We start from the raw sequence: 23,076 nt of genomic DNA on the forward strand, positions 1-23,076 counted from the left end.
TAAGGACGGCACACGACATTTCTGTTTCGGGCCTTCACTGCTGGGGTTGTTCATCTGGGAGATCATCCTTGTTTATTGATACCCCCAGGGCTCTCCTTTCTCTCTTCAATTGCCCTCCTCCCCGGATATACACACTCTGCACGCGGTCGATCCAAGCCTCTTTGCTTTTCTTCACGGCGTTCTGTTCCGTTGCATGGCGTTAGAGCGTTAATGTTTACTGAAATGGGGACTCTATGCACAGTTTTCATTGCAAGGTTGGGGAATACGGTAGCATGGGCGCAATCTTTTCTCTCTCTCTCTCTTGGCCGATGATGAGCATGGTTGGCGTAGCACGATACCACAAGCATTTCCTCTACTTTCCGTTACTTTGTTTATACACTTTCTCGCTGGTTTTTGGTCTCATACAACACATCCTGTATGCAATGAAACACCATCATCCACTTATAGCGACGTTTGGACTCTGCGTTTGGTGTAATTACCTTGCATGGTGATTGGGAATGGCCTCCCACATGATTCCTTGCTTCATCCATTTGGTTCGTCGTCCAGTCAGTCAATTGGTTATAAGGGGTTATCACATTGGACCTAGGCTTTGATTTTACTGCTAGCAGTGCACCGCCGCATAGGGCGTGGAATGACTTTATGAAGATTCATTTCGCATGGCTTCGTGATATTGAGGCTTTCATGCTATAGGACCAAAAGACAACGTCCGTTGGTTCCTTGTGCTTGCTTCCATTAGCATTGGGGTATTGTCCAGAGAGATGCTTCGTAGGCCTCTTAAGATACCGTAGTTTGCTTTACCAGGTATGCAGCTGCGTTCGCAATGCCTTTGGAACTAAAGAAAATGTGCCCAGCGTCGTAAAATTTGTAGGTCGATGCATGATACATCAGATTACAGGAGTAGGAAGATGGCTACTAGAGTGTACATGTCTCTGTAAACATCAGTTTGTTTCTCAACTATCAAACCACACAAATCTCAAACATAGCTTTTACGTGTTCAACTATAATCAACAGGTAGCTGGGCATACCGAGCAGACAACAAATCAATATTGCGCTTGTGCCTATTATGCTACCCCAGCCTGGCATTCACACCTCACCCTATATATCAACACATATACATCCACACCCTTTCCCTCTAGACGACTCTCTACCTCTTCGCAGCCATACTCTTCCTCCTACTCTTCCCAGGCCTCGGCGCCTTCACCGCCTTCTTTTTCTTGCCTGCGCCTCCAAACCCGTTGCTCTTCATCTTCTTGGCGTTGAACCCGCTCAGGTCGCCCGACGAGATGGCGTCGCCCGACTTGGAGAAGCGCTTCTTGCCGCCGAAGCCGTACTTTGCGTCCTTGCGCTGGCGCTTGGCGCTGCGTTTATCGGTGCCGTCGTGCTTGCGTTTCTTGGAGGAGGAGGTCCCGAGCTCGTTGTCGACAGCCACGTCGAAGAGCTCGTCGGCTTCGGTTGCGCCGAGGTTGGAGGAACCGCCTTCGGCGCGTTCTGTGAAGAGTTAGCGTTAGTATGGATATATCGAACCGGGGGAGGGGGGTCTCATGGAATGGGCCAAAAAACGCACTCTTCTTGAGCATGTTGATCTTCTCCAACGCCTCGCGCTTTTGCTTGGCGCGCTCGAGCTGCTTCTGCACCTGAACCTGCTTGCCGAACTTCTTCAAGTCGCGCTGCTTGCGGGCCTCGGCGGCCGCCTTCTTGGCTGTTGCCTCCTCGACCAGCTTGGCCCGCACCTTTTGCATGGTCTCGTCGCTGCGCACTGTCTCGGCGAAGTAATCGGTCGGGCGGGTGAAGGGGACGCCTTCCTTGCGGAGCAGCGCCCGGCCCAGCCGCGCCGCCTCGAGTGCCTGGTTGACAAATGCAAGCTCTCGCTGAAGGTCGTCCTCCACTGACGGGATCGAATCTTCGGTGCGCTTGGACGAGACGACGGTCTGGTGGAAGGCGAAGGGCACCTTCTTGGGGTCGGTCTCGAGCGCAAACCGTCGGAGGGAGGTGAGAAGGGCTTCCTTGTTGTTGATGGTTTGCCGCACGCGCGTGCCGGCGGCAATTTGCTCCTCATCTTCCTCGTCTTCGGGTTCGAGTTCTTCGACGTCGATCTCTTCTTCTTCCTCGTCGTCCTCCTCGTCCTCATCGCCCTCTTTCTCATTCTCTTTTTTGGTGTCATCCTTGTTGTCATCCTTCTGGTCAAGCTTGGCTCCTGCGTCCTCGCCATCAGAATCCAGTTCTGATTCCGACTCTGAGTCGTCTATCGCCTCAATATCGATGTGGTGACCGGGCCTGTCTTCGCCGCTCTCGTCTGACGAGTCGCTGTCATCATCGGTGTCTTCACTGTCCTCATCGCTCGAGGAGTCGTTGCCAGCCTTGTCTTTCTTGCCATTGCCACTGCCATTGGCCTTGACAACCTCCTCCTCTCCATCGCTGCTGCTGTCTTTGTCCTCCGACTCTTCCTTCTTGTCAAGATCCATCTGTTCGACAGTCGGCTCCTCGGCGGACTTTCTCCTGTTGCTGTCCTTCTTTTTGTCGACCAGCTTGCCGTTAATTGCTTGTAACTTGGGCTTGGAGCCCGCCTTGGGGGATTGTGTTGTGCTCTTCTTCGCCATGGTTGCGGTTGGTGGATATGGGAATTTGAAGTATGCTGCAGCAATCTCAAGTTCCAAGTTCCAGAGCCGAAACTTTTTTTGGTCGTTTGCGACGGTTAACGATAAGAGATAAGAAAACAAAGTGGGGCTGTCTCAACGACGACCCTAACCCTCGTGTCATTGACTTGACGCGGGAAACAAGAATCAAGCAGGCGCAGATCACTGCCATGAACCAGGCAAGCAAAGCAATCGTAACTTTGATGTTCTGGAACTCTTGATGCAAAATGAAGAAAGTCACAAAAAAAATAACACATCGCAACAAAAGGAATTTGATGGAAAAAGCTATGCGCCTTTGCCCACAGCCAGAATCGAACTGACGACCTTGTCATTACTAGTGACACGCTCTACCACTGAGCCATGCGGGCTTCGCTTATTGGATATGTTGCACTAGGCTCAGGGCGGATTATGAGTAGGGCTCTGTCAAAGCGGACCACCCACAACGGTACGTTTATCTCTTTGAACTACGATCTTGATGTGTCGGGCGAGCTGTATAAGTCTGATTGGGAACGAAGGTTCGGGTTTCCTTGTGAGAGAGATCCTGAGATTGGAATCCCATGTCTAAGTTCGGTCCTTGGAATCCTATTTTACAGCAGTTGGCATCGCCCCTGGAGCAAGCGACAGGTCGAGCACTCGAGGAATTAGATGCCAAAAGACTGGTGACACTGAACGGAGTCTGACCATACGGCAGATATCTGCGTGATGCTCTACATGACACTGGGTGTGGAGTGTAAAGATGCACTAGGGGGCTCAGGCCTGGGGAACACATGCCAGCGATATTAGTAACTCCTGACTTTCTGTCAACAATTTGGAAGCACCATATCCGTATACAATGTGCCAAGCTGACCTCACCATGATGGTGTTTACGACTGATGAAGACATATCGCAGATTCATGGAGCAGATACACGTTTCACAGGTCAGGGAGCAGATCAAGTATGTCGAACCGGTCTCAAATTTCTACCTATCCCCTCTAAAATCCACAACAATCCCAAGCCCGAAATATTCAGGTGAGTTGACAGCTGAGAGAGAGCCTGAACCCCCTATCCACATGTTCGTCCCACATCCACACCCCTCTGGAAACCATCAGGGTTGCGCGCCGTGTCTGTGATCCGCTCTCCTCCGATCGTCCAGAGCCTGAAATTGCCGTGATAGTCGAAAAAAGGTTTGCCGAGAAGCGAAAAGAATGCAATGTGTTGAGAAGTTTGTCGGGTTGGCGGTGACGAAAAAGGTTTGTGAGAGCCGGCCGACGGTTGGTGAAAAGCGGTCGAGGGTCGACGAGACGGCATCTCCTGAACCCATCTTCTTGGGAATCCTTCGACGGAAGACTGGAGGGAAGCCCGGGCTTCTGTCGAACTTGTCGTCAAGTTGGAAGAAGAAGGGTGGTCGAATGTTGTCTTCTAAAGCAGCCCAGGAGGTCAAGAGGACGCTCCTAGGGCCTCAAGATGTTGGCAGGAGGTGCGGCGCCTCGAGCGGCCGTTCGCACCGGGTTGCCCCGGTTGTCATTTACATGACAATGCAGTAGGCGTTGAAGTTGGTCTTAGCGGTGGGCTGCATGTTGATTGTTGGTTTGGTTGTTGTTGCTAGAGAAGCTGACGATTGTTTGATGATGGGATGGAGAGCAGTAAGAAACTCGACCTGGGGCCGGAGGAGGAGGGTCTTCTTATACTTTTTTCGAGGGGGTTCTTGGGTGTTGAACTTGGTGGTTGTGAACCCGCCTTGTTCCTGGTCGTAGACTGTGTTGCTCTCCAAGCCTGTTGTCTGTACACGCCCTGTCTCCCTGTGGAATGCTTTGATGTTCTTTACCTCGAATCCTTGTTGAACAAACAACAGGAGAACACTCCCACATGGCTCTTATCCTGCAGACGGAATCTTGATATTATCTCCTTGGTATTGTTCCTTTGATTGCAAGGGGTCACAGACGGCTTGCAGGCCGTTCTACGCTCTCAGGGGAACTCAAACCCTGGATGGATTGGCCGCCTCGAGGAACAAAGTTGGAATCACATTCTTTGATCCTAGGCTAGAGAGGCAAACATATTGCGTGGATATGTTCGTAGAGCGCGCATGGCATACAGGTTTGTGTCGGTGTGGCGCCGATCTTAGTATTGTCCCCCCTGAACCGCTTAGTATTGTTGACTTCCCCTTTTGATGTCACGACCCGCACCCCAACAACGACAACCCGTTCTAGAGCACGGGGTTGATGCAACAAAAGCTTTTCATTCATTCAGCATGAACTATCACTGAAAGGAAATTCGATTTGCCTCCCAGGGTCTGTTGAACATTGCATGCTGCTCAGTCCGGGGATATGTGGGATGTTCGTTCCCGTCAAGGACAAAGTAAACAAACCCCAAGGGACCTCCCTCGCAGATGCGTCTTTCTCCTGCGTGGCCTAGAATCGACTGAAGGGAAGCCTAGAGGTATTTGGTCAGCGGAATTATCCGAATCCATGGACGGTAAGTCAAAGATGAAGCTTTTCAAGGCGGTTCGCTGAGTCCAGCCGCCTTGACTCTGACCATCTGTTTGTCCCGATAGCTTGCTAGAGCAAAAGAGAATGGTTGTTCAACGTAAGACGCCAAACGTAAGCCCAAGGACAGACGCTCTATCCAGACGGAGATACTCGAGAACGAGCAACGAGAGAGGACGGAGAGAAAGGAGGGAGATACTCACCACTTCCCCTTCAACGTGATCACCACCCACGGCGCGCCCGTCTCATCCACCTCCTTCTCCACCTTGGAGTTGAAGCAAATCGCCGACATAATCCCATCCCCAAACTTCTCATTGATCACTGCCTTGAACGCGTACCCGTAGTTCTGCACGATCTCATACAGCCTGTAGATGAGCGGTTCCACGGGCGGCATGGGCCCGCAACGTCCGCGGTCGGGGAACCCCATCATCTGCGCCGCGATGTTGGTCTCGGGCGGGATGCCTAGAAATTCTGTCAGGCGAGCGACTTCCTCGGGCGACGCGCGCGCTTGGCCATAGAAGATGGCGGCCACGGCGACTTCGCTGCGACCCAGCGCCCGAGCGATATCTTCAAAGGTGAGACGCTTGGCTGTTTTGGCTTCGAAGAGGGCCGCGGAGTAGCTTGGGAGGCGGTCGATTATGGAGGACTAGCCAGCGGTATGTTAGTCTGTTACCTGTCGTACAATGCATAGTGTCTGTTTCTCAGGTGAGGAAGACAATCAAGCATGGGATTCGGGAGGTCAGTCCTATGCATCTAGTGAGTGCTCTGCCTTACATCCAGAGAGGCGAGATTCTGCCGCTGCTCGGCAATGCGGATGATGGAGTTGCGGCGGGTTCGCTGTGAGTCTGTCATGATGTCACGTTTTGATAAGATGGCGTTAGTGTCAGTGATCCCGGGGTGTTGCCGTGAGTGCAGTGTTCGTGATGTATGTATTGTAGGCGCCTCGGCATATCGTTGCTATGGTCTTGTTCCCCTCTTCAACCTCCTCCAGTGCAAGCAGCCACTTAAATACTTGGAAAACCTGTTGTGATTGACTCAGGTGAGCCTGTACAACCCCTCATCTCATCCGGCTCGCTTCCCCGTCCCTGTTGCTGGCTACTTGGTTGAGCTGTTACGTGATGAGCTCATCAACCCCACATTTGTTGGTGGAATCTCGGGAGCCGTCGGCCAACGTCCCCGCAGGCGATAATTCGGAGACTCGGTAGACACCCAGAGCCAGACCGGGAAATAACACTGTGATGATGTAGTGGTTCTAGACGCGGCAGATTACCTATGTATGTACGAGTATAGGCATCTGTGGCAGCCACACCCACATTTCATGCAGAGTTACGGATCCCCTCAGTCCAGGCGCATTGTGTTCCTTGGCCATTTCGCAGAATTGACCTCTGTCACGGAAGTGATGAGCTGCCATAGGATGGAAATCCATATAACAACAACCTAACAGACGACATATCTTCTTCTAGAACGTCACTGGATTCGTCCAATCCTGCTTAGTCGCAGCTTCGAGCTCGTCCACGTTCAACATCCCAATCCCTTCCTCAACAAGCAACTTCCAAAGGTGGTTTCGAATATGGATCGGCCACGCAGGAAGCGCCCAGTACCTCGAGACAAGCCCCCTTTCTCGCGCTTCACGAATATGGGCGCGTATGGCGGCCAATTTACCATCGCTCGGCCGGCCTCTCCACCAGACGGCTCCTACGGCCTTCCAGAAGCTGACGCTGGCGTAGTACGAGTTTGTCCAGTTGTACGAGGAGCCCTCGAGCTTGTCAAGAGGCGCATCGAAGAAGGCATCGCGCGGCTCTCCGCTGGCTATGATTTGGTCAAACGGTGTGTTGCCTGTGCCGACCACCGTGATGGGCCGCTGGTGGAACTGGCCTCCCTCGTAGTAACTGAGCCACCCTTTGTCACGCAAGGGTGCGAGCTGCTTCATGACCCAGGGCCATGTCGTGGGACCGTCGGTTTTAAGGTCCACCAGCAGGACGAGAGTCTTTGAGGGGTCGGTGTCGAAGACACCCATCGCCCTAGCTGAGGACTCGGAGGAGACAGGTTCGGGGTTTTTCCTCGTGAGGATGTCCACCAGCGGGTTGATATACAAAGACTGGAAGGTCCGATTGGGTTGCAGGGCCGACTTCTCATGCCCGACTAGGAGGTCACCGTTGCGCAGCCAGACGTCCGCTTCGACGCCTGTGCACCCGGCGTATAGGGCTGAGAATAATGGGACTTTACGCCAGTAGTCGTTATGGGAGTGGCATGAGACGGGGATGACGTCGCGGAGAAAGTCAGTCGGATACCAGGCCAGGTCCTCGGTACCGGTGCCCGGTTTGCCCCAATTCTCAAACGGATCGGGCCGGCGCATCTCTGCGAGACTACGACCTATCTTGTTACCAACATCGGCAACAAGAAGGCCGAGCGAACTGCATCTTGGGTCAACCGGTGTCTTTTTGGTGACACAGGAAGAATAAGAGCCATAGTTTGGTTTGGTCACTCACAGCGAAGCCACGCCGAGCATGCACGTAGATTGTAACCATCTGTGTCTCCGCTTGTGGGAAGACATCATGGTGTTGCCGTTACCAATCCCGCTTCGTTGGTCCTCTTGGTCATCTTGGGCAACGGGAATGTACTCGACCTTGGTAACCGACTTCTGGGACATCCAAGAAGCCATGATGGATCGAAACCTTGTGATGAGGGGAAGTGGCTTGTGTCGTGAAGAGGGGTCTATCTGGACCGTTGCGCTAGTGCTGAAGATGTCTGGGGTCGCTGAGCCGCCGCCGGAGAGCAGCGAGCGAACTCCAGCGGAGACCGGACTAGTGTTTGTGAACGCGTTGAGCTGTCTAACGGCTGTCCCGGATTCCAAGTCCTTGACCTCCACCCGGCCCACCGTTGCGGATCCCATGACTTCGGCGTCAATGGCTTGCGGCAGCCAGAATCCGTATTACTCGTGTTGAGAGGGGTTGGCAGCAATTGAGAGTTTGTTCCAGGTTCTTGACCTTGTGCTCGAAGGTTGCGACTGAGACAATGAAGTCACAGCAGGAGGGAGATAGAGATGAAGAAACTATCATGGTTTGGAGCAAGGGTCGATGAGTGACGTCGCTTGTGGGTAGGCAAGGTGCTTATAAACAATACCTGGCACTCTCAGGACAGTACAGATGGCGAACTCTGAATCACGGACGGGACAACAACATGCTGCATATGCCGGCCCGTTGTCGACGGCTTTGGTCGTCGAGTCGGAGAGGTTCCTGGTCGCATTGCAGCTCCCATCATGCATGGCAACGAAAAGGCGGGAATCGGATTTCCCATCCAGAATTCGGGAATCGATGTCAGCGGTCAGCCCGGGCTTCGGACGGACCAATACTCTGACCTCGGTGCCTCCACGTGAGTTCTAACACCTGGAAACCGTGGGAAAGAACCGGCACTCTACTGTGTGAGGTAGGGAAGTTTAACTGAGAAAAATGGGCCCTAAAAATCAATGCTATTGCCGTGGTGTGTCTTGAACGAAGGATGTAATCTCGAATCCTGTCAAGTTGGGGCGGTCAAAGAAAGAGGGGTGAGGATTCGTGATGATGCAAGGCCCACCCGTGGAGGTGGGTGAGGAACCGCCCAGGGGAAGGTTGGCTGTGACGATCCAGCAACCCTAACCCTCATACCGCGTTATCTTATCGCTGGTTAGTGTGGGGAAAGATTTTCGGCAATGGATGTTGATTAAGGTAGAACCTCCGACAAGTTGGTGGTGAAGTCGTAAACCGCAGTGTTTCGACATCGGGTTACGAGCGTCACGATCAGCGAACATTGCTGATCCAAGCTATCCAAGATGCCTCACAAGCACACACGACGAGAGAAGGACGAATCTACGTAAGGCTTCATTCACTGCATCCGATTCCCTGGACGACGTGACTGACAAGATTCCCAGCTTCGACCTTCCTCCGACACAGATCGCAAAACCGCTTCCACCGACTACAATTTCCAAGAAAAATGCGAAGAAGACCGCCAACAAGAAGGCGAGCGAGGCAGCAAAGAAAGCCGGACAGAAGAGGAAACGTGCCTCCGACCCCGATGATGCTCCCCGCGCGTTCAAGCGCTTGATGGCCCTAGCTGAGGGCAGGATCCCACGAAACAACCTTGACAATGGCGACGATGCTGCTGGCGGGAAGGGAAATAAGAAGAAGGCTAAAAAGCCTGCCGCCGCAGCCACCTCCGATGCCTCAGGATCAACCACCAAAGAGGAGCTCAAAATCCGGCCTGGCGAGAGCCTTGCCGAGTTCAACCGACGCGTCGACGCCGCCCTACCCGTCAGCGGGCTCGTCGCTAAAACTGTCGTCAAGAACGGCAAAGACCCTCTTGGGATCAAGGTCTGGCAGACACGCAAAGAGCGGAAGATGCAGAACATCTATGCCGAGTGGCGCGAGATAGATCGCAAGATCAAGGAGCGCCGTGAGGAAGAGCTTGAGCAGGCTGAAGAGGAGGAGATGGAAAGGGAAGCTGAACTCGGCGTGTCGTGGAAGCTAGAGCTTGAGGGTGCGGGAACGGGGAAGAAGAAGAAGAAGAAGGGGAAGAGGACGCGGTATCTTGGTGAGGCTGCAGAGCCAGAGGGTGATCCGTGGGAAGAGATAAAGAAGCGACGTGGGGAGGGGAAAGTTGGGCTTCACGATGTCGCTCAGGCCCCGCCTGAGTTAAAGCTTCCCAAGAAGACGTTGGTGGGGGGAGCTACGGTGGAGGTTGAGAACATCCCCAAGTCGGCGGGCAGTTTGAGACAGAGGGAAGAGCTGCAGAGCATTCGGGAAAGCGTGGTGGCGCAGTATAGGAAGATGATGGCCGAGAGGAGACCTACCGTGGGAACATAGCCATGGACATTGGCATCTTGTTCCCATGAGGTATGCTAATCTAATCTGGGCGAGTAGAGTACTGCGTCATCCATTGGTTTCCAGGGAGATGTATACTCCGTATCAAGTCACTATCCAAGACGCCAACCGATGGATATTGTCGTTTTACCACAATAGGCCATTGTCTCTAGGTTCGGCGCAGCCCTCGACGTGCCAAAATCGGCGTTGTCGTCAGGTTATTGTTTTCTCTCGCAACTCTCTTTGTTCCCCGAGTAAGCACAGTGCCTGTACGTGTGTACCCCCTATCTACACTGTGCCCATCTTGAGCGCCCCACTCTTCGGCGGCTGTCTGCCCCTCCAAAATTCCTCTCTGCAACTCGCATCCGAAAACCTCCAATTATCGCCACAAGATTCTCGAGCATCAGCGTTCAATTCCTGAATCGGCTTCCAGTCATTAATTTTTTCGTCACCCGGAAATGAGTTCCATCGAATTGCAATCATGACTACTCTCAGCATGGAGACCCTCTTGGAGGGCCTCATCCCGGAGATCGCGTATTCCGGCGAGAAAGGTGAGTCGCCTTCGTCTGTGGAAACTCAATGCTCCGTTAATGAATAGCTTTGATGAGTATTTCGGTGGAATTCAATGATATGAGGGGTGTTTGTGATGAAGAGTTTGGTTGTGGAGTTAGAAGTCGATGGCAATAGTTATGGACCGGGTTGCTTTGGAATGACACAGTAAGAGCGCGACGCTAACCCATTCATTAGGGATGAAAGTAGTCGAGCTTCTGAAGATTGTCCGGAAATACCACCTCAGCGTCGAAGGCAAAGAAATGCCAACTCGAACTTGGACTGCCGCCGATGAAGCCGAGCTTGAGAAATCCATGACAGATGCTGAAATGGCATCGGCCACTTGGGCCTGGAATTGGCTGCGCCTCCAGCATCAGGTCCTGATCAACGGCGACCTCATTTGGCACCGCCTTGAGTTGAGCGATGTTCTTGCCCTGCCAGAAGCAGAAACTACCGACCAAGAAATCACTCCCGTCGAGTCAGAAGAGCCACAAGGAAAGCCCAAAGGCAATGGTGGCAAGTCGACCAAGCAGGCGAAGTGTGCAAAGGGGGCCAATGGCAACAAGAATGCCAAGGGTATCAAGATCACCAAAACCATGAGCTGGGAGAAGCTTAAGAAGACACTCACAATTCGTCCCCGGATTTACCCCACCCAGGACCTGGTTTGGCAGACGTTGACTCGCCATGGCGTCGACTACAAGAAAGTTCCCGCCCTCGAATGGGCTTGTTTGCAAGGAATCGCGTCAGCGAGAGAGGAGGGCATACTCCAGAGTGACCTTCGCCGCCTGGTCAATCAAGACAAGCGGTCTCTCCCCAAGCGAACCGACTCTTTGGCCCAGAAAGGCTATATTGCCAAGCGAACTGTCGTTGTTGCGAAGATGAAGACAAGTAGGTTGTGGCTGATCGACTTCGCGCCTCCACTTGTTGAGGCCGATGTGCCCGACCTTGACTTGTCACCCGAGACACTTGCCAAAGATCTGGAACCTGTCCCTTGGCACAAGCGTTGGACCGGAAACTCTATCGACATGGACGCCCTGGGGAGGACTGTCGTCGGAATTGTCAAGGCCTGGCGAACCATTCGCTACTCCGACCTGAGGATGAAGTTGGGAGTTTCGGGCAAGCGGTGGCAGATGAAGACGATGGCCAAGAACTGTCAACGCCTGGTTGACATGGGCGTCTTCAAGTATACCGCTGCCGCATTCCCAGACTCTCGCAAGGTCTTCAAAGACTGCCTCAAGTTTGTGCGAGAACCCACCGCGGACGAATGGGAGAAGTTCCTGGCCACCGGAAAGAAGACATCCAAGTACACGGACGCGACGACATCTCGAATGCCGAAGACGAATGCCCTTGCGATCACCGGAAAGCCCGCCAGGGAAACTCAAGGGGGAAGTGATGCGCGGTCTAAGGTGAAGCGCATATTTAGTGGATGGTCCCCAGAGAAACCCCTTGCCCAAACCGTGTTCGAGGTTATCCGCAGCGCCGGCCCTGAGGGTGCCTCAAATCCTCAGATTAGCACTGCCACTATCGGCTACCAGCATCGACGCTACATGTCGGGCTTCCTCACCAAGACTGCCGAAACCGAGCAACCCTCTCACCTCAAGAAGTTCCAGGTGTCCAGCAAGCTCGTTCGGACCGGAAAGACATCCGCCTACATGTATTCCTCTGTTGCCCTTACGGAACCTGAGCAATCATCCGAAGGAAATGCACAGTCGACCGAGACACCGGCCGCCATCATGTCTCCCGCAGACCGGTATGGTTTTGGGCCAGTTCGGCCCAGGGCGTTTGCCTCTGAGGAAGACATATCCCTCTCAAACATGTCCGCTATTGCCAGGAAGATGAAGCCATCGTCCAAGCGGCGGCTGCTGTTGCCGAAAATCTGGGTAGAACGTCAAGGCGCCACTCAGGCTGTCTCCGATAATGCACTCCCTCCTACTGGTAACACGACAGAGAAGTCACTGGCACCAACCGTGCTTGCATCAGTGAAAGAAGTTCCTGAGGAAGAGGGTGACAAGACAGTTATGGTGGAAAACCGCCAGTCCCTGAAGCGGACATTTGACGAGATGCATGAAGGCGACGAAAACACGCAACACGCCACAGTCGAACAGGCTGTAGCTTCAGAGCAAGCGCCTTCCCCATCCACTCCTGTCCCAAGCGAGATAGCGACTCCCGAAGTGTCCCAGGATGCGGATGTTGCAGATTCTGCAGAGGTGGCTGAAGCTTCTGAGGCACCCGAATCACCTGCGATCGAAGCATTTGAAACAACCGGGGAGCCCAACGAGGTGGAAATACCCGAGGTTTTGACAGTCGATCAGCTCGTTTTGAATGCTCGATACAACAACCTTCTCGGGAAACTCCAGGTGCATCAATCTGATCGCAAAGTCACATGGCTAAGAGCCGGGAGAGGTCTCAAAAAGCCTGTCATCATTCCCATTGACGACAACCTCAGCGATCCAACACTTCAAACCATTCCTGGAGCTGACGGAAATCTCGAAAAGGCCATTGTGTTCACAGTTTCCGGGGAGAATGGAACTGAACCAGCTTCATACGTCTTCATCTACGATGACGAAGGTCGAGACCGTGCCCGCTGGATTCAACATGAAACCACCCGCCTGAAGGACCCAAACGCCGAGGTCACTGTTGTGGACACAACGGGTGCCGGTGCCGCGATGTTAGTTGGTGCAAAGCAGACTGCTCGCGGAAAGAAGGGAAAGCGCAAAAGAAGGCCTGATCTACCTCCTGGTGTCAGGCCATATGTCTGCTCTCTCTGTGGAGGTTCTTGGAAGAACGATATCGGCTTGAAGTATCACCTCGAAAAGGCTCAGGTGCCATGCAACCCAAACTTTGATCCCGCCAGTTTGCTCGAGACATCCCGGAAACGCCGCAGACTTTCTCCGCCCCCTCCGCCACCCGCGGCAGAGCCAGAACCCGAGGTGGAACTTGGGCCTACCGGCCGGCCTCGGAGAGCCAAGGCCAAACAACAGAAGGAAGAGAAGAAGAAGAAGCGCTTCCGGCGCAGGGTTCGGACTGCCATGCGTCCTATTCAAGGCCTCACTCAAGCCTTCCGCGGGCTCCCAGCTGCGAATGGCCAGCCCACGGGTACTCAGGAAGCAGCCCAGCAAGAAACGTGGCTTCTGGAACGACCGCAAGGGCTCTCCAAGGTATCAGAGTTCAACACCAAAGACCGCCCTGTCAAGAAACCGGTTCCTACCTTTACCTCTGGCATCTTCGCGGCCAAGGCCACCTCCAAGGTCCGTCTTCCAACATCTTCTGGTTCCGTTCCCAAGAAATCGCGACATAAAGCACCCTCAAGGAGACCTTCTACTGGAAGTTTGCGCTCCCAACGTGTTGAGTCATTGCTACCATTGCCGACTGCACCCGCTACCCCTGCGGGCTCTCAACTCTCCGCGGACACTGGCGCAGCCCTTGGTGAACCTGGAAACGAGCTGACACCAGCTGTGGACGGCACTTCTTTGCCACAGCCGAATGGCCAGCTACCTGTAGTGCATTTGCAAGGCGAGTACCCAGAGCCTCTTGGCGGGGTGAACAATGTGGTAGCCAGCGACGCGCTGACTGCGTTCACTTTCGGGAACGGTGGCCTGATGCTTAAGCCGTTCACACCCTCAACAAACTATGATCGCTTGTCCACCGAAGCCAAAAAACGGACCGCCCAGGCCTTTGACATCATCAATTACCTCTTGGACACAAATGATGGCGTGTTTCCTGGCGACAAGGCTCTCTTCTACGCCATGTTGGTTATGTTCCTCAAGGTGTTTCCGAGCCACATGCCACCGACCTGGAAGAACTTTGGAAGCGCTATCAAGGCGATCGAGACTCGCAAGATTGCTGCTGTTCACACCCACATGCTGAAGACAGAGAGGGGCAGATTACAGACGTGCACGTTGCTTGTCCGGACTGGCGTCGACCCCAACGGCAGCATTGCGATGAGTATAAAGCAGCACATCAAGGAGAAGTATCCGGATATCTACATCCCGCCCGCATTCTCTCCTACCCCGGAAGACATGGCTCGCCTGCAGGAGATGGATCGCAAGCCTGCCGACGACAATGTCAGGAAACCGAATCCCAATGGGAAGAAGTTCCGCAGCAGGAGAAAGATAGAAGAAGTCGAGGTCTTCAACGCCCCCTATTACACCAACACCGCGCCTCCTGCGCAACCCAAGAAAGACCCACTTTGGATCCGCGAGTTTGAACGCAACCACGACGGTCCTTTCAACAGGTCTCGCACGACCATTCGTGACTCATCTATCAGGCCTGTTGTGCAAGGGACTCAGCCAGCATTCTCTATTCATGGATATGGCGACATTCCGGTGGATCCCAACATCATGGGGGAGCCGGACACGTCGATGACACCAGACTATATGCAACCAGCAGGAGGGCCCTCGGTGCTCGAAGCTATCAAAGCATATAGTCTGTTGCCGCCCAAGGTGGGACCTCGCACCAGGAGACTGTCCTATCCGCGGCCACTTAAGAAACTGCCGCGAGAACTCGGCAGGGCTAGGAACCCTGGACTGGCAAGCTTACCAGGGTCATTCTTTGCTGGTGGTTCTGCGTTCAGAACATACCAATTCGTCTCCGAGCTGCCAGGAGGCTCAGATAGCAACACTTCGAGGTCTGGATACGACAACAGAGACGAGCAAAATGCCAAGAAAGAGCCCACACAGGGCTTGCGCACAGAGGCGAAGAATGTCGAGTTTGTTTGGCCGTCCGTTCTGGAACAGACGTCAAGAGGTTACTGGCCTGACCACTCTCTTCGCTTCTTCGAGACTTACGACGGCAGCTTCACGCTCAACGGCTGGCTGCCTAACAAGCAGTGGCCGTCGGCCCAGAACATCAGATTCAGGGCGGAGGAAATGGAGGATCAGCACAACGCGGACACAGGCAGTCTTCACGACTGGGTTGACAGTGACTATACCAAGTTTTGCTTAGCCGTCAATGAATGCGCAGCATGGGAACAGTCGGAGGCGGGTCGTGCGGCGATGGAAAACTCCAGTGCTGTTCCCGGACACTCGTTCATGACATTCTCGCCTCCAGCGTCACGGATCAACAACAAACCTGTGACCAATTTGAAGTGGTCGGAAGAGACACAATACGATCTCGAGACGTTGCCCTACGGAGATCTTGAAAACGATGACGACGCCGACGGTATGTACGTCGAGAACTCATCAGAACGAGTCTTCAGGGAACATGAGACATTCACCAAGCGGCGTCGCATGCAAAAGGAGGCCTCTGGTGCTTCTGGTCTTCCCACCGCACCGCAACAGAAACGAGCTCCCGGAAGACCCCCCAAGGTCAAACTTGTTGCGATCAAGACGGCACGGGAGCTCACGTCGTACCCTAAAAGCGCTGAGGATCTGCTGTGGAATAAGGACGATGACCTGGATTGGTCGAGCGAGAATGTCCGGTTGGCTGCGTTCATTGTTGTCACGACCTTGCTGGGCGGTGTGGACAGGGTGGTGGATTGGGGTCTCATGTTGAGGCTCGTACCTGATCAAACGTGAGTTTAGAGCGTTGTTTCAAACATATGATTAATTGTTACTCACAGCAAACAGTATCAGTCAACTCCGGCACTATTGGTGCGCGCTCAAGAAAGATCGTCTCTCGACAATTGTCAGTCTCACGGACAAGTTCCGGCGAGCTTTCCTCAAGGCATACGAGAAGGGCGAAGTCCCGCCGATTGATTTCAACAATGTCCTGGCTTACGACTGGAAATCCCTCATCAAGTGGACGACAAAGCTTGACACGACAGAACGGAGGACATTGCCAGCAACGCGAGAGGTGCTTGAGAAAGAGGCTGTTGTGGCCAACTTCAAACACGATAATCGACCATGGCGAGAGGCCTTCTACCACCCACAACGATCCATCTTCAACAAGTTCCAGGATGCAACTTCTGAGCCCCTCGCACTCCCTGTCGATGACGACGCTGCAATTACCTCTGAGCCAACCCCCGATCTCGAGATGGTTGTCGCCATGGCTTGGACGCGGTCCCTTTGCGTGACGCCGGTCGAGGCATATGCCGCTGACACCGTCCTGCACCGACGGAACAGCCTGTTCCCCCACCGAACCAAAGCTGAAATTACCGAGCTGATGGCTAAGGCCGTCGACCAGCTGCAGAAGCAAGGCGTCATCTCCAAGTCATCATCCAAATGGACCAATGGCCGCCGCTGGCGCTTCAATACGCGGGTGTTTGACGCCCTCGAGAAGATGGCACAGCAAGAGAAGTTCACCAAGGCGGCTGAATTCAAACGGGAGCTGGATAGTGCGTTCCGCGCTGGCGAGACAAAGAAACGCATCACTTACCTCACCAACGACGGCATGATTCTCGCCCTGCTCAACCTCCAGGCCAACGGCCGCGTGCGCGTCGAGACCACTGGCCAGCCCCACGTTCCTATGGGCCACGAGCCTGGCAACTACGAAACTCGCAAGTACACCAAGAAGTACATGCACTTTCGCCTCGACGTCGTCCCGACAGACAAGTACCTCTACAACGACGCAGATCAATCTGAAAACGAGGACATCACCCTCACGACACTCAGGGATACCATCCGCTCCGCGCATCCTCCGACTTGTGGCCCGGGCGGTGCGGTCCCAGCGTGGTGCGACGTGTTTGAGAAGGTCGATCCGGAGCGCTGGCTCAAATACCTTAGCGCGGTGCTGATAACGCTGGCGTCGCGCGGGTCAATGCCCGTGCCGGAGCTGGTGCAGACGCTGAAGCCTGTCATAATGACGTTTGAGGCAGAATTGATCGTCGAGTGGCTTGCAAGCTTGGGATTGCTGGCGGGACAACTTGAAGGCATGGCACCGGCGGTGATGGAGTGGTGGTGGATCGCGGTGGAGGTGCAAAGGGAGGGATTGTTGGGCAAGAGGGAGTGAGATGAAATGGTTGGTGGTGATTGACTGGCAAGGGAAGAGTGTATCATTATTATTTTCCTTGGTCTTGGCTGTCTTCTGTTGGTGTTATTCCATTTGCGGTGTTTTTTACAGCGGCAGCCATGGTTCTGGTCTGGGAAGGAATTAGGCATTTTAGAGAGGATGGCAATACCCTTTTTCTAGATTATTGGAAGCATTCAACGGAGTTTGGGAGGCTCTGTAATCCGTAATTCAGGTATCTCAAGAAGCTTGATTTTCTTGAACCTCAATTGAAGCGATTTGCATTGACCTTGAAGTTGTGTTGGTAGCGGCACAATGGTTGTGATGGAAGTGGAGACCAGGTCGTTTGTTTACATTGCCCCTGAAATCAACCCCACTCTGACGGAGAAAGTAAACAAACGTACTGCTGATGAACAGAATCATCACCAAACCATTTTCATATGGTCTTCGCTTTGCCCGAAACTCAATCCGAAACTTGATCCGAGGGCCTTAGAGACTTTGTGTTTACGTGAACGATGTGTCAGACCCATTCGGATTGGTTTGGTTATTAGAGTTCGAGCTGATGACAAAGTAAGCTTCGTTGACCATGAAAGTGGTCATCCAAGGAAGCCAGCATACTCCTTGATTTCTTTGTCTTACTTTTGAGTCTGTACGACTCTAGGAATCTGTGGGCTGTTGCTGTCTTACTATTCAGGGTAATCTCAGGCGAAAGTGACTCCAAACCAAACGCAAGTCCAGATGTGCTGTAGGAGCCTGTACTGGTACTTAGGTATTCCTTGAGCTTTTGCGATCCCGTTATCCACATTGCTCGCCTCACCCCAGGGCCTTTTCCTGCTTGTGCGTGGCCTCATTTTGCAACAACGAGTGGTACATCAATCATAGTCCGGACTTCAGAACGGGTGGAGAGATGCATGCAGGGGGTGGACAGACGCATCACCAATTCCGAGGCTGGCGGTGTTTGACATCCATTCTACTAGCGGACTACCCGAGCAACGTGTCTTGCCACATCATCTATTTGCTAGCTGCGACCGGTTTGCAAGACCTGTGATTATTCCCATTGTAGGGCTCAGAGCGAGGGAGGAAGCGTGAGGGGGATGCAGAGCTCGCCGTGCCTGCACTGTACCATCAGCTACTATCTCTTTCCTGATCCAAGGTGGTGATGGTTGCATTTAGGAATCTTAATGATTCTGTCTGGCTGGCATGATGACAGGTTGTCATCTTATAATTAGATGTGAGGCATAATGCATCCTGCATAATGCATGCGTTGTTGATGGCAAGTTGGTGATGGAAGATCTTGGAGGGGATAGGGGAAACTTGACGACAATGGATTCGGGATCCTGACCGGAAAGGCACAGATACAGCCCAATGTTCGTGAGATCGGAAACAAGCCAGTCATTCTTGTTTCTCGATTCTCCGTGTTATCTGTAGTAACTCACCCCAGTCGAGAACAAGCTAGACCCCAGCTGCTTGCCTGTCGGATCTACCCGGCTCCGCGGGGTGAGGAAATGAGACATTGTCTGTGTTGCCTGGACGCAACGGGCGTCTTTCTCCTCCCCAATGCATGACAGCGTCCCTACCTGGCCCGTTTGCTAGGCCATCATATCACATCCCAGTTGGAAGTCAGAATTCAGCTCAAACCACCTCTAAGGTGGGCCGTTGGGCAGAGACCCTGCAATGCAAGACCACGTAGACTCTGTTGAAACAGAATCCCGGACATCAAAATTGTGTGACGCGCAAAGTATGGCCGAGGAGGCAAGTATTGACAGCTTGTTGGATTGGCCCCCGCACCCTCCTGGTAAGCTCTCTCGCTGTGTAACTCCTCACTCCTGGATTGTACTCAAGACGTATCTCGACCTGAGTGATGGTATGCGTTGTACAATGAGCTTCTGTGACGCTCGTCCCACGCATTCCTGGAGCATTGGCTCCCGCATGAGGCCATTAAAGCCAAACTTAGACGTTTCTATGTCGGTTGCCGAGATCCTGGTACCACTTTCGGTAGGACAAGAGTTGCTCGTGGCATGAGTCTATTATCGCATTCACTGCTATGTCTTCAAGTCATCAATGATTTGATGCGGATGAGGAGAATAGTTGACAAACGGCCAAATACGCCATTGTTTGTTGCCCTATGATGAGTCTGGATTAACATCTTCGCGTCGTGGTTACCCAACAAAGACAATTCTAAAATATCTTCAATTGGCTCTCTATATCAGCCCTTTTCTACGTTGAATAATCGATGAAACTGTATCCTCACTATCTAGCATGGAGCGACAGAGGACGCTCCTAGTGATTCTGACGTCACTATCTCCGACCGAGCCTCATGATGGGAGGTGTTATATAGTGTCATGGGAGGCCGCTTGTTTCCGGCCGGTGTCAAAAATCACGCAGTATTATGTTGTGTATCGTAGACAAGAAAATGCTTCTCTCTGCCTTGAGACTTAATCTGTGAGATGACTGGCTTGCAGCTAACATCTCACCGATGACACCTTTGCGGCAATCAACAGGTGCTCAATCCAGGGCATGATATCCAGGGGTCAGTTCGAGGCATCATGCATAACAACCTGGTAACTAGGCGGGCCTTTGCCTAACAGTGCACAGTCTTTGGGAAACATCGTGAGAGAAGGCATACCAATATTTACGCTGCGTTATGTCGGTCCATATCCAGGACTGCAAGGCAGGAGAGAAGGCTTCGAATGAGGCGTCTGGGGCTGGTAAGGCAACCGAATGCTGCATCGCATCCTGCACACCAGCATGTCCTAAAGCCATACCGGTGAGTAAAATGTTGACTCTTCCTGGTCGGTTTCTGGGTCGGAGCTACAACTCCGGCGGCGCCTGGCGCGGCAACAAGAGTCAAACAACAATTTCCCATTATCTTGAGCTGTCTAGGGGCGGCATTGCGTTTGAATGGCGGTGACTTCGAATAGCAGGCTTAGTTAACCATGGACCCAAGACGGATAGATGCAGACGGTCAGGCTGGCCAGTCAGGGTGGATGTACAGTGTGGCACGAGAGAAACGCCGGCGTAACCCAGCCATGTCGTGTTACATGACGCCTTTTTTGTTGTTTTGGCCGGAGCAGAGAAACTGCAGTACGTAGGTCAGCGAGATCGGTTGACTGATATGGCATCATGGGTCTGCCGGGACGGGAGTCGATCTTCGGTGGTGGATGTTTGGTTTGCAAAGGTGAGGCTGCATTGTACTCTATGACATCGGAAGAATGTTCTTCGAGGTACAGTACATACTTTCGACATGCAGACGCAGCCTCTCGGGGCGTCATCAGAGCCAGGGGTCCTGGCTTTTCACGCCTTATATGCGCACTCCCTCTAAGAAGCCCCTCCTCTGACCACTGTTCGACTGTTCTATGCATTCGATCACCGATTACCTTCGTGGTGACGAGTCTGCAGAGCAGCCTTCAATGCCGTCCACATGTACACACCATTCATTTGCGTAGTGTCGCAGTGAGACGAATCAGTCAGATGACGGGTCAAGTGACTTGCTGACAGCAACCCCCAACTGTGATAACTTTCGTGGAGGGTGGGGGGTAGCAACAAAACGTCGGAGAGTGTTGTTATCGGGTTACCCTGTGTCTGACGAAACCGTATATTGCACCGAGTATAGCAGTCCAAGCTTGAACTTGCATTCAACAAAGCTACTCCAAGTTGACTCCTGGAGCGGATCCATCTATTAGGAGAAGAATCGATGGCGTCTTCATCCGAACGATGATGTGATAAAATCTATCAGAGGACCGCCAACTCGCTGGTACCTGACGGTGCAGACGGTGGTGCGTGAGAGAGGTGCGTAGCACAGTCGGATGCAGCCGAAGCGGCAGGCTCGTGAAACCCCAGGATGATGCAAAACTGAACGACTTTCAGCCATTCTTTGTCAGACACTTGGCTGAGAAGAGAAAGACTCCCACGAGCCCAAGTTTTAGGTAGGCTGAGCCTCGTGGCTGCAACGCAACCTTAACAGGTCGGCTGTTATATTGTCTTACCTACCTCAGCAGCACCCAACTCACCGCATGACCACCTGGATGAAAATGAACTAAGAACCGAGTAAATATACGTAATCACAGGCACCCCATCTGTTGAGTGCTGTCTGAGTGATTTCTTGAGGAAAGACAGTCAAAGAATGACTGATATCAACCTCAAGGCTCAGGAGTGCCACATGCAACAAGCAAGATCTTTAGTTCCACACCCACGCTCAACTAACTCGCACCTTGCAGAACAACCCAGTCCACCGGTACCATACTTCCCGATAAGGCTGGATGAGGTACCCGTATGTGCCCAACTCCGCAGTTGGAACGTTGGAGCCCATGCAAAGTCAGCCGCTTCATCCAGGATCCAGGCCAGGGGACAGCCAGTCATATCCGGTCCCAGAAACCGGCGAGGAGCGGACTAGGCAGTCTGCAAGGAAAACACGCAATGGGTGGTGCGTTTCTTGACTTTCTGGCGGGGTTGGCATGATGGAGCTTTGACTGCCTGCAGTAAGGATCTTTTGGATTCATGGGGCCTAGGAGGAGAATGCATGATCCAATTCTCGTATTCAAGCTATTGTTTGGGATGGGCTGTCGGAGATACTAGCCCCTTGAAGGGACATACATGATGGTAGTAGATAGCTCCTGGATGACGGAGAACCAGCCGCACTTGCAGAGCCATGTCGGATCGTTAAGAAGAGTTGTGGCTGAGTCTAAAAGAGCGAAGCTCACCACATGAGGTCATCCCTGGAGAATCGGGTAACATTGTTGTTGGTCCTTGGTTCTAAGAACAGAGTCAAGAAAGGCAATCGAAGGCTTGCTGACTTTGGATGGGGTCTGATGCAACTATGGTAATTACTTCTCGTCGCCATTGTTGCAATGGAGCAATCCATCGTCTGGGATAGGAGAGGCTCGTAAGTTTCTCAACCTATGGGTATATCGTTTCTACATGGACAGATGGCATCTCGTCTTTTTCATGCTGTGAGCAAACAAAACGCACTTGCTTCGTTGTTGAACCACACCATATGGAGTAATAATGTGCTGGTCGCTTATCCTTGTCCGATACCAACCATCACCAACTCATATTGAACACAAACAACGAGTAAATCAAAGATCTGTGTCTCAAAGTAAGACACCCATGCTCCATCGAGCTCCTAGTGTATCGGAGGAGCTTGTCCTAGGAGCGTATAGCCTTCGGCGATCCGTCGGCCATAAGGTTTATACTTCCACATTATTCTTTTCCTAACACACATCCAAGGTGATAGTGACAGTACTGTACAGAACACGAGACCTCAGCCTGCTGCACTGTGCCGCTGCTGCGCGACAACGGCCCATCACGAAAGTGCTGACGCCCGGCGCATGTTGCAGAATGTGTGCCAGGCCCGGACTTCTCGGGTCACACAAGCACCTCTGCCAATGACCAGGTTGTTTGGGCCCGACCCTGACCCTGCTGAGGATAGCTGCTCCAATGGTGGCCCCCTGGGTTTTGCTCATGTTGGATCAGAACAGCTACAATACATGTCCCCCTCGTCGGAGGTGACCTGATTCGGACCTTTTCCGGCAGGTCGAGTCGAGATTTGGCATGGTCATTGGTAGAAGGAAGGGGGGTTTTTTGTGTAACTTGGAGAGCGTGGCAGCGAAGTGAGAGACGAAGCTAGGCGGTGTGCTTAATACTTTGTATGTCCAAGCTTTATCTGGGCCCTGAGAAGAACGGTTGATGGGGTTTTGATGAGAAACCCACACC

General features: G+C 52.9%; 6 protein-coding genes and 1 non-coding gene across 7 annotated transcripts; 2 read left to right on the forward strand and 5 right to left on the reverse strand.

Annotated features, from left to right (window-relative positions):
* Positions 1-34: 34 nt before the first annotated feature.
* On the reverse strand, positions 35-347 carry VTJ04DRAFT_6372 (uncharacterized protein; the record flags this gene model as incomplete). Its single annotated transcript, XM_069364584.1, has 2 exons — positions 35-181; positions 240-347. 2 exons carry the CDS (start codon positions 345-347, stop codon positions 35-37), a joined length of 255 nt encoding a protein of 84 aa, XP_069218396.1.
* Positions 348-1,144: 797 nt separating this feature from the next.
* Positions 1,145-2,597, reverse strand: VTJ04DRAFT_6373 (uncharacterized protein; the record flags this gene model as incomplete). Its single annotated transcript, XM_069364585.1, has 2 exons — positions 1,145-1,488; positions 1,565-2,597. The coding sequence occupies 2 exons, from the start codon at positions 2,595-2,597 to the stop codon at positions 1,145-1,147; spliced, it is 1,377 nt and encodes a 458-aa protein (XP_069218397.1).
* A 332-nt stretch (positions 2,598-2,929) lies between these two features.
* VTJ04DRAFT_t88 lies at positions 2,930-3,001 on the reverse strand. The gene has a single exon. It is a non-coding gene; the product is annotated as a tRNA-Thr (tRNA).
* A 2,019-nt stretch (positions 3,002-5,020) lies between these two features.
* Positions 5,021-5,947, reverse strand: VTJ04DRAFT_6374 (uncharacterized protein; the record flags this gene model as incomplete). Its single annotated transcript, XM_069364586.1, has 3 exons — positions 5,021-5,042; positions 5,299-5,741; positions 5,870-5,947. 3 exons carry the CDS (start codon positions 5,945-5,947, stop codon positions 5,021-5,023), a joined length of 543 nt encoding a protein of 180 aa, XP_069218398.1.
* Positions 5,948-6,554: 607 nt separating this feature from the next.
* VTJ04DRAFT_6375 (uncharacterized protein) lies at positions 6,555-7,757 on the reverse strand (the record flags this gene model as incomplete). The annotated part of the gene is made up of 2 exons (XM_069364587.1): positions 6,555-7,509; positions 7,585-7,757. The coding sequence occupies 2 exons, from the start codon at positions 7,755-7,757 to the stop codon at positions 6,555-6,557; spliced, it is 1,128 nt and encodes a 375-aa protein (XP_069218399.1).
* Positions 7,758-8,903: 1,146 nt separating this feature from the next.
* On the forward strand, positions 8,904-9,933 carry VTJ04DRAFT_6376 (uncharacterized protein; the record flags this gene model as incomplete). The annotated part of the gene is made up of 2 exons (XM_069364588.1): positions 8,904-8,944; positions 9,003-9,933. The coding sequence occupies 2 exons, from the start codon at positions 8,904-8,906 to the stop codon at positions 9,931-9,933; spliced, it is 972 nt and encodes a 323-aa protein (XP_069218400.1).
* Positions 9,934-10,411: 478 nt separating this feature from the next.
* VTJ04DRAFT_6377 (uncharacterized protein) lies at positions 10,412-17,367 on the forward strand (the record flags this gene model as incomplete). Its single annotated transcript, XM_069364589.1, has 3 exons — positions 10,412-10,481; positions 10,678-15,991; positions 16,047-17,367. 3 exons carry the CDS (start codon positions 10,412-10,414, stop codon positions 17,365-17,367), a joined length of 6,705 nt encoding a protein of 2,234 aa, XP_069218401.1.
* Between the last annotated feature and the right edge of the window lie 5,709 nt (positions 17,368-23,076).

Source organism: Mycothermus thermophilus (assembly GCF_041956435.1).
Source record: "Mycothermus thermophilus strain CBS 625.91 unplaced genomic scaffold VTJ04scaffold_4, whole genome shotgun sequence".
NCBI classification, from domain to species: Eukaryota; Fungi; Ascomycota; class Sordariomycetes; order Sordariales; family Chaetomiaceae; genus Mycothermus; species Mycothermus thermophilus.